Source organism: Equus przewalskii, chromosome 6 (genome assembly GCF_037783145.1).
Source record: "Equus przewalskii isolate Varuska chromosome 6, EquPr2, whole genome shotgun sequence".
NCBI lineage: Eukaryota > Metazoa > Chordata > Mammalia > Perissodactyla > Equidae > Equus > Equus przewalskii.
In genome coordinates, this window is record NC_091836.1 from 6,203,299 (window position 1) to 6,214,217 (window position 10,919).

The 10,919-nt window shown below is 34.2% G+C and overlaps 1 protein-coding gene across 5 annotated transcripts in view; it reads right to left on the reverse strand.

The window, feature by feature from the left end:
• Positions 1-10,919, reverse strand: part of MRE11 (MRE11 homolog, double strand break repair nuclease) — a 64,054-nt gene that overhangs the window by 52,252 nt on the left and 883 nt on the right. For 4 of the 5 annotated variants that reach the window (XM_008513765.2, XM_008513764.2, XM_070622897.1 and 1 more), the window contains exons 2-7: positions 10,770-10,888; positions 8,989-9,121; positions 7,370-7,530; positions 3,515-3,602; positions 2,565-2,706; positions 261-375 (exon numbers count right to left, since the gene is read on the reverse strand). In XM_008513765.2, coding sequence (XP_008511987.1) covers positions 261-375; positions 2,565-2,706; positions 3,515-3,602; positions 7,370-7,530; positions 8,989-9,121; positions 10,770-10,789 — 659 coding nt within the window. In that variant the 5' untranslated portion in view covers positions 10,790-10,888. The remainder of the gene's footprint in view (positions 1-260; positions 376-2,564; positions 2,707-3,514; positions 3,603-7,369; positions 7,531-8,988; positions 9,122-10,769; positions 10,889-10,919) is intronic. The other variant, XM_070622899.1, reaches the window with a different exon arrangement.

The following is a 10,919-nucleotide window of genomic DNA, read 5'->3' on the forward strand; positions in this document are numbered from 1 at the left end:
CACTTTGCTGAATTTAGGAATACTCCTTTTATGGTCATTTTTACACCTTATCCATGTTGCTATAAATATTCTTTTGTAGGTATGAATATATATTGAAAACAACTTCAAAGTGCAGTCACACAAAGCATATCTAAGTTTTGCCTGATCTTGCATTGAATTTCAAAGAATAAGGAGCATTTTACTGAAATAGGTAAGCCTAGAAACAGAGATTTGGGGAACCTCAAATACTTGACTCAAAAATTTTCAGTGAAAACCTTTACCTGTTCTGATGAATCACAAATAAGTTAAACCAAGAGTTCTCGTCTTCTTTTGGTCTGAACATTGTTACTTTTTTATTGATGAACATTCTGTAGAGCCTTTCATCTGGAATGGATCCTGAAATGGACATGGCATTATTTTAAAACTAGTTTCTTAGTTGGTTTGAAAAAATAAATATGTTTTATTTCTAAAGTAGGTGCTTCTCTAAGTATTTCATTTTCCATTTAGAGATATATTTGAAATCTGGAATCACTATTTACAAATGAATATGTTCCAGGTTCTTGCATGACAGCTGCTAAGCAGACAGTTGCATTCAAAGAATGTTTTCCATGTCAAGCATATATGCCTTCAAAATCTGGAAAATGTGGAATAAAAATTTGAGTACTCTGCTTAAATTCTTATTAAAATTTCTAACAATATTGTTGTTCACTATTCCTTTATTTATTGTAAGTATATATGTACTTTTGACCTAACAGATACATTATAAAACACACAGAAAAAGATATTAAAAAGGATGAGATAAATAATGAATGTATTTAACAATACTACTCTTATATACATTGTGTTTTTAAATAAAAATACCATAGTTTTTAATAATTTAATGACTTTTAAATAATTTTTCCAGTACCTCAAAGGATCATCTTAGTCTAGTGGAGGAGGGCAACAAAAACAAGTAAACAAACACACAAATTGCAATTGTACATATCATAAAAGAAGAAAGCGTCAGGATGCTAAGATGGGGAAGATCAATGGGGGTAGAAGGTGGCTACTTCATGTAGTGACTGGGGAAGGCCTTGGAAGAAAAGACAACAACACAGACATAAAAAAGCTGGAAGAAGTCTAGCTTCTATGGAGAATTCCTAGGGTGCGGCCAGTGCAATAGATAGTGGAATACAGAGCATATTACTGGAGACAAAAAAGCCCAGGCATACAAAGTCCAGGGCATTAGAAGGCTGATGCACATAGTTGTTGAAGCACTGAAAACACTGACAAAATTTGAAGGTAGGCAGGTAAAAAAATTTGAGGGAAAGAAGAGGGCAGTTTAGCCAGTTGGCAATTAGCTTCAAGGGGGCAAGGCGGTTGCTGGCAGGACCTATTCCACTTGTTAGCCATGCTGTGGCAGCATCACACATACAAAGTAGAGGAAGATTGGCACAAATGTTAGCTCAGGGCTAATCTTCCTCAAGTAAAAAAAAAAACAAAAGAGGAAGATTGGCAATGGATGTTAGCTCAGGGCAAATGTCCCTCACCAAAAAAAAAATATATATATACAAAGAGAGTTGAAGTAAATAAGATCTTCTAAGGCTTCTACTATACTAAAATCACTCAAAAAATAACAAAAAGTATTTGAGGTTACCTGTGAAATTTTCCCCAATCACTCGCAGGGTACTTTAAGGTTGATTTAACGAAATATAGTTTTTATAATACTCTATACACAATAAAAACAATAAAGCTATTGCATTCATAAAACAAATAATATATCAAGCTGAACTTAATCCAAGGAAGACACAATAAACAGACTGCACTCTCAAAATAGTCTTTGATCTTTCAATCACATGGAATAAAGCCTAGCAAATAGGCTTTTATCTACTGGACACAAAATAAATTGAAGATAGTGAAGTCGATAAAGCAAATTTTTTGAGCACTATAGATGACAGCTCTAGACAGCACTGTCTAATAAAAATACAATGTTAGCCACTAACACAAGCCAAATATAACTTTAAATTTTCTAGTAGTTACATTAAAACAACTAAAAACAAACAGGTGAATTAATTTTAATATATTTTATATGACCTAATATCTTAATAAGGTATTTTACTTTTTTCCTAAGTCTTTGAAGTCTGATGTGTATCTTGTACTTACAGCGTATGTCAATTCAGACTAGCCACATTTCCAGTGCTCACTATCTACATGAGGCTAGTGGTCACCATCTTGGACAGTGAAGCTTTAGACCTTTTGAAGACTTCTAAGATATCAAAATGCAGTTTTTCCTAATTACTCTGTAACTCTAACATTCAAGAGTCTATATCTGAGTCTAAAACAAAGAAAAAATAAACAGATACTAAAGGAAAAATATTTTTTCACCAAAACTGCTATTAAAAACAAGTATCAAGGGCTATTGGTCCTACTAAGTACTAAAAAATTTCTACCCAAACCTTCTATCATTTTTTACAGTCACCCGTAAATAATAATCAAATGTGCCTCACTTTTTTCCAAACAACAAAGTTAACTTCAGAATTTGATTTCCTAGTTGCTTAAACAATTAAATATTTATTGACGTAAATAGTAAAATAAAACCATCTTACCTAAGCCATATAGAGCAATTTTTGTGCTTCCTTTCTGAAGCAAAACTGGACTAATGTCTATCTTCTCCACAGACATGGAACGTCCAAAGTGATTTACAAATCCAGCACAACTTAAAATATCCAGAGCACAGAGTGCGTCTGCCTATGCAAAATATTTTCGGAGAATATTAATGCATATATAAAAATAAGTAATCTGCATATCATATTATTACCTATTAAAACTATATTCTATATACTAGTTATAAAAACATAAGATTAGGATAGTGTCATCTCAAAACAAAATTACAGTAGTGAAAGTATTTGCTACCTTTTTTCTATTACCAATGACCTACTGCAACTGGAATCACATGCTAAATGCAAAGTTAACATTTCATCAAAATTTATCATGATGCCTTGGCCGCTGAAAAATAAAAATCAGCCGTGAATAAGCGCTTTGTAGTATTAAGCAGACCTCTTAAGACACGGGGGAAAAAAACTAGGTAAGTAGCGATTTACAATATTAATGACCAGATAAAAAGATATTTTAAGTTTAGAATCTCTATTACTACTTCTACATCAAACAGGTAATAAGATGACCTAATTGAGATTTAAAATTGTTCACGAAACAATCATTTCCTACAGGTGAGATTTTATGAGATAAGAGATACAGAAGCACTTGGTAAACTGTAAAGCCTTATACAAATGTTGGGTATTGATTCCTAGTCCTGGTTACTGGTTGTTAACTCTAGCACTAACGAAATAAAAGCATACTTCACATACCAATTATTATTTCAGATTTTAAACAATTATCTAAAAAGCAGTATAAAAGCTTATATGAATGATAAAAAGTCAATTTGACTTTCTGACTCAATTTGACAAAAAACTGGGAAGAAGGGAAAGAATGCTTTCCACAGACAGGCTCAACTGATCATTTCTAAAACTTCAAGAAATTGTAAGAACTCAAGAATTACCCCAGTGGGATCATCATGATTGCCATGAATACTAAACACTGGAATCGAAACGTTGAGATTGTCATCTTGGTAGTTCACCCACGGAAACCTTAAAAAAAGGGTAATTAAAGTTTCTATAAGAGACGAAAGCTGTTTCCCCCAATACCCCCCCCCCTAAAATTAATTCAATTATAGGCAAACTGGATGATCTAAGTTTTTAATGACCACTAGTTTGGAGCTTTAAAAAAATAAAATCATAGGCAACAACTCATTTCAATTCAAGTCTGAAAATATCTCAAAGTACTACACTTTAAAGAAACTCTACAATAAATGATGCCTGTGAATTGTATCAAAGAGTGGTACTTTTGATTAATGTGAAGTTAATAAACTTTCAAAATTTTAAAAGGCTCTGTATAAGGCTTCTGTATTTGCAGAACGAGGGGAAGAAACAGATCCACTTTGGAATCCAAAGACCTAGATTAAAAATTCCAGCTCTATCACTTACTACTTGTGCAGTTTAGTTGCCCGCCCACTCCTGCCCCTAGTCATCTAGCTCCTCTTCTCAGAGGCAAAAGATGCTAGCAAATTCTAGTGCATCTTTGCAAAAATATCTTATACCTGTACAAGCAAACAAATACATTTTCTTCCTTCTTACACAAATGGTAGCACAATATAGATTTCTGCACCCTGCTTTTATCATTTAATGTATTTTAGAAAACATAAAGAGCTTTCTTGTGTTTTTGGCAGAATAGTACTCCATTGTATGGATTATTATAATGTGTTTAAGTAGTTACCTACCAATTGACATTTAGACTATTTCCAATGTGTTGTTTTACAAATAATGCTATAGTGAGTAATCCTGTAAGAAGCTGCCCTTGTGAGAGCACAGAAAAATATCTAGAAGGGAATTGTTGAGTCAAAGGGTACACTTGCATTTGTAAATTTGATAACTACTGCCAATTTCCCTCCAAAGAAGTTGTACAAATTTACACATAATACAACAGCAATGCATGAGAGAGACTGTTTCCCCTTACTTCACCAACATAATACATTATCAAGCTTCTAAATCTATGCCAGTAGTTCTAAACCCCAACTGCATGCTAGAATTATCTAGGAAACTTTTAAGATATACTAATGCCATGACACACAAAGAGATTAACTGGCCTGGAATAAAAGTGGCTGAAGTGGGCATCCTTGTCTTGTTCCTGATCTTAGAAGAAAAGCTTTCAGCTTTTTACCATTAAGAATGATGTTAGCTGTGGGCTTGTCATATATGGTCTTTATTATGTTGAGGTATGTTTCCTCTATACCCAGTTTATTGAAAGTTTTTATCATGAAAGGATGTTCAATTTTGTCAAATGCTTTTTTCTGCATCTATTAAGACAATCATATGACTTTTATCTTTCATTTTGTTAACGTGGTATAGTATACTTTAATATCTAATTGGGCTAGTCACTATTTCAGTTTTTCTATTTTTTTTGTTTTTTGGTCTACTTTTCTGTATGAACTAGTAAACTGTAAGGGTAAATTATCTAGAATGCAGCACAAAGAGATAAAGTTATGGGCAATATAAAAAAGAGGGTAAGACATGAGTAATATCCAAATAGGGAAAGGATAGGAAAACATGCTTAGTACTACTCTTTTCCCACTTTACAATGATGAAATTCAGGGAAGGCAGAGCCAGGACTTGAATTCAGACAGTCTTATATCAGAATCCGTGCTTATAATCACTATGCTATGCCGCTTTTCCAGTAACTAAAACAACAGCAGACTCCTCAACTGCAACAAAAAATAGGAGTTTACCACTCACTGGCAATCAATGAAAAAACTACTAAAAACTGTACTTCAGAAAGAAGGAAACTGAATCTAGACAAAAGGAACAAAATACAAGAAGTAGCAACTGTGAGCAAAGAAACAGGTCAAAATGTCTAGTGGGTGGAACAGTTTAAAAATAGTATGCAGCTTAAGAATAAGATTAGAAAAAAGAAGAAAACACTAAACTTGTAGATTTGAACAGAAGACGGGTAAAGACACCGATCAGAATTCTTAAAAACAAGGACATATGTAAAAAATTACAGGAATCTTTTAAAATCGAATTCTACACTCAAACAAACGATCAATCCAGAGTAAAGTTAAGAACAGCCATTTTCTTACATTCTTCATATAAAAATCTCAAAAAATTTACCTCCCAATATAAACTCATTTTTAAAATATATATATGTATATCCAAATAGGTAAAAAAATAAATACAAATATGTCTGTTTTTGTGGGTTGGTATATATGCACATATTTCTTATCTCTGTGCACTCAGAGAGCCTGGAAGCAGGGAGAAGACAATAGTAAAGTGCATGCCTAGCGTCCAAATTTTGGCTTTCAAATACCATTCTCCAGAAGGAACCAGGCCTCCTTGAAGAAATGGATGAGTCGAAAGCTAGGGAAGGAAAAATAAAAAATTAGCCTGGAGCATCTTATAGTGCCAAACAGTAAGAAGGAAGGGGAAAAAAAGATGGGGATATGTCAAAAGGACACAGGAACCAATCTGAAAGAGCGCCCAATGGCAAAAGTTAGAACAATTTTTTGAGAATCAAAATTAATTATGATAGTATTAAATTATAACCCAAAGGGGAAAAAAATGAGCTCATACTGGTATAAATAACTGAATAAGTTCCTACTGACAGAGACAACAGAATAAATAAACAAATGCGGGAGAAAGATAATCTTTCTGACAGAAGAATTCCAATTATAAATGTAGACAGAATACGGGAAATAGAAAACTACCTTTAGAACATCACAGTTATAACTGAGGTAGACAAGAGCCACTGACGCAGGCTAAAATTAGTGGACAAACTAAGGAGAAACACAATAGTTGCGCAGCCTCAAAATAGCTCCCCCAAAATATTTACAAATTACTGTGTTGGTTTTAACATGCCCACAAATTCTTTGACACTCCTTCATCTCTCCAGGAAGTGAAACTTAATTTCCTCTTTGGGTGTGGGCTGGACTTAGCGACTCACTTTCAACAAACAGTGTAAGGAAAGGAGAAAACAGTAACTTGACAGTGGAGAAATCTGGCAGACATCACCTTAACCAACAGATCAAGGTTAACTTGACCAGTAAGAACCTGTATAGATAACATGTACTCCCAATAAGCTATGAGAAAGGCACTTCACCTCTGTGAAATATTCTTCCCCAAAAACTTATAACCCTAGTCTAACCATGAGAAAAACCCAAACTTAAGGACATTCTACAAACTATCTGACCAGTACACTTCAAAAGTAGCAGGATCATGAAAGACAAATAAAGACAGAGAAACTAGCATAGGCTGAAGGAGACTAAAAGAACATTTCAGCTAACTGCGAAGTGGCATCCTGTACAGTGTTTAAGAAAAAACATGAAAGTATCTTTATAACATGGGGTTCTAGGTGGATACGGTAAATAAGTCCCAAAAGTACAAATCTTAAAGAAAAGGAATGATACATTTGACTACATCAAAATGAAATATTACTGTCAACAAAAGGCCTCATAAACAAAGTCAAACCCACTGATTAGGGGAAAAAATACAAGCCTAACAAAGGCTTAGTATCTAGAATTCTGCAAATTCAGTAGGAAAAGACAAAAATCCCAATTTTTAAAATGGGCAAAATATGAAGAGGATACCAAAATGTACAATAAACATTTGAGAACATACTCAGTCCCACGATCAATTAGGGAAATATGAATTAATACAGTGATGTACAGAAAATTCAAAGAACTACATTTACTGTGAAAATCATCTACAGTGAAGGTGAAATGGCTAATTGTTAATGTGTTTATGTGTCTTATACAGAAAACAATATACACACGGAAACATTCACTTAAGCATTTAAATATACTTACTTACTAAAACCAAAGTTGACTGACTGATCGCTGATAATTTCAAACTGCACGGGACGATCACCCATGCAATATTTTCTGAATAACTCGAGGCAGTTATGTAATGTTTTTCTTGAGGGCTTATTATCATGAAAAAGATCACCACCTAACAAAATAAAATCCACCTAACCAACAGAAAAAAAAAATTAGTATGTTTTATAGGTAAACTCTGAGGAAAAATCAAGGTTGAAGACACTAATTTGCAAGTCACCAGCATTTATGTTTACTCCCCAGCTCTCTCTTGGACTGTAGACTGACATGCCTGCTGGAATGTTCCCCTGAATGTCCTATTAGAATCTCCAGTTCAAATGGTCTAAATCAGAATTCATCACCTTCCTACAGAGAGAAGTATGTCACAGGAAGTATAAAATAAGGAAGAAGTTTTCCTTATTTAAAACCTACTTCTATTGTTGGTATCAGCCAAACTTTAACACACTTCAGAGTCATGGTCATCCCCCTTTCCCTCATCCCCTTACAACTAACCAAAGTATGCAATCCTATCTTTGCAATCTCTCTTGGATTCACCTCCTCTTTTCCATTACATGCCATTACTTTAAAAAAGAGTCAAACTGATCTCTAATTCATGCTACACCCTGTTCCCAGAAGACTTTCCATTAAATTGGGTACAAACTCCTCAATCTGGCATTTGAAGCTCTCACTGCAGCTTAGATCATATTTCTAGTCTTTCAGCATGCTAACTCATGACCTACCAGTGAGCTGAACTGACCTGCTGTACCTAACAGATCTCACGCTGTCTCACCTCCTGCTTCACAGAGGATGTGCATGCTCTGTGTTCTTCACTTGTCAAAAGCCGACCCATCCTTCAGAGCCCAAGTAAAGCCCATCTCCTTCGTTAAATTCACCTTGCTATCCACATCTAAATGATGTCTTCTACCTCTAAACGCACAGGAAATGCTGTTTATCATTTTCTTACAGCTCTTACCACTTATGACCTTGCATGTGAGCATTTTGGACATTTGTCTTATCTCACACACTGGTTTGCTGTATGTTCTTTGAAAGTAGAAACTATGACAGTCATTTTTACATTTAAAATAGAAACTGCCACAGGATCCTGCATTCAGTAAAAACCCCATAAACATCTGTTAATTTTTACAGGCTATTTACAAAACTAGCTTCTACTTAAATTAAGGGCAGAAAGCACAGAAAATCTGCTTTTATTTTTGTTTTTTATTTATCTTTTTGGTGAGGAAGATTGGCCCTGAGCTAACAGCTGTTGCCAATCTTCCTCTTTTTGATTGAGGAACACTGTCACTGAGCTAACATCTGTGCCAGTCTTCCTCTATTTTGTATATGTTACTCTGCCACAGCATGGCTTGATGAGCCGTGTGTAGGTCTGCACCCAGGATCCGAACCCATGAAACCCAAGCCACCAAGGCAGAGCCCGTGAACTTAACCACTACACTACCAGGCCAGCTCCTGCTTTGGGCTTTTAGTGTATTAATATTTAAACAGCCAATGTGAGTACATGGACCTATAAAACAAACCCGGAACTTCAAAAAGGGAAAAGAGTCTGCTGAGAAAGGGAACAAAGTAGAAACTGCAAAACTGTAAACCAAACTCACTTGATTTTCCTGGGCAAGTCTTAAAATTTCATCAAGTGTTACAAAGGTATCATTTCCTCTGACTGCATCTTTCTCCATAAATCCCAGATGAATATCCGTTGCAACTAAGATTTTAAATGTATTTTCATCATCACTGTATTTAAAATGAAAAGAACGTTTCAATATAATCACTAAAAGGATGTTCAAGAAAACTGAAACCTAAATCTATAAAATAAATCCTAGCAGTTATGGAGTAAAATCATTTTTCTAGTCTTAAACAAGGTCTGAAAATTTGAAGTATTAAACAGATCATCAATGCCACAGTTTTCCTACCACTAATTCAGTACAGAACAAATGTATATACATTTTTAAAAGGTTCTGTAACTGCTTCAAAAATTTCTAACCTTGTTACAACCAGTTTTATACACTCATATGTAACCTGGATCTGAAAGCTTGGTTGTTTTCCTATTCTGCTCCACAGCAAAAATCCAAGAGGATTTGACCCCGATACTTAAACTTGCTATTTATCTATTTTTCACTTTTCCAGAAAAATTAGAGTTAACTGGTTAATTCAAAAAGCCCTTCCTCTTACTTTATAAGCAAATTTTATCCTAGTACACTAGTTACTTACCTTCAGGCCCCCTGAAGATGCTTGCTTGACACTACTCTCCATACAAAGTTAGTTTTCCCTTAACAAATTTGGCCAAGTACCAAAACAGATTTACCATTCGACTTAAATTTGGTAGTATTCAAAAGTAATTTCATGTGAAACAGCAATGTAACAGTTATTAATACTCTCTTAATGTAACTTTAACTTTCTTGAAAATATTTTGGTATCTGATCTCATCTCAACTCCCACATGTAAACAGGTACGTATCATTACCTCTGAAAAATGAGAAGGTTAAACACAGAAATTAACTGATTTATCACACAATAAGGTGGCAGAAATAGGACTAAGATCCAGGATTAAAACTCAAGCTGTTTTCACTAAACCATAATGAACTTCAAAAAAAATTTTTATATATCTCTAAAGTTCAAATCTTTATATATTAGAGACTTTTCCAGCAGACTTCAAAACTGATATGCATACTGTTCTAATTGCTATATACACATAGGCGGTCAGAGTACTTTCACATCACATTACCTTACACTTCCATAGCAATCTATGACGTATTTTCACATGAATTTTCTCACTTAAACAGGAAAATTAATCTGAGAAAGTCATTTTTAATCCAATTATACAAGTGAAGAAATTGAGGCAAGGTTGAAAATTACTAATGTGCTCAAGGTCGCACAGTATCAATCAAGGAATTGAAAACAGGGTTGAAAGACTCCAAGTTTAAGGTTTTTTCACATAACTCTTTCTAGTCCTTTTATTTATTTTCATTTCAGTCAAATTCATTTCCAACTTATTCATTACTAGAGCATTACTCCTCTAAAACCCATCTTAAACCCATTTGAACTGGCTAGTAAGACTTAGTCATGAAAGCTCAAGAATATTTATAGCTTCAATATTTTAAGGCAAAACCTAAGAATATAAATTTATACACTATAGCAATGCACCAAATTACTGCAAGGCCCCAATCTATAGCTGCATATTATCTCTTAGTTAATAAACATTGTATGATCATATGAATTTTTAAACATTCCAAATAGTCTTTTTGATGACTAACACTTCTGTTCACAGGCAAGCTATTTATTTACTGCGAATTTATCAAATAAGTTTTCTTTTATGGTGACCATAGTTGATAGGCTATAGAAACCTAACACAACAAAGAAGATTCCAGAAGACAGGTTCTTACAGGGCATCTGCAGGACTCATTTCTACGGTCTGTCCAGCTCCTCTGGGACCAGTTTTCTCTCCAAAGTACTCCTGGGTCCTGTGCTCAAATATGTCAGAAAACTCACTCGATGCCAAATTCTAGCAAATTCCAAAAACAAAATTATATTAT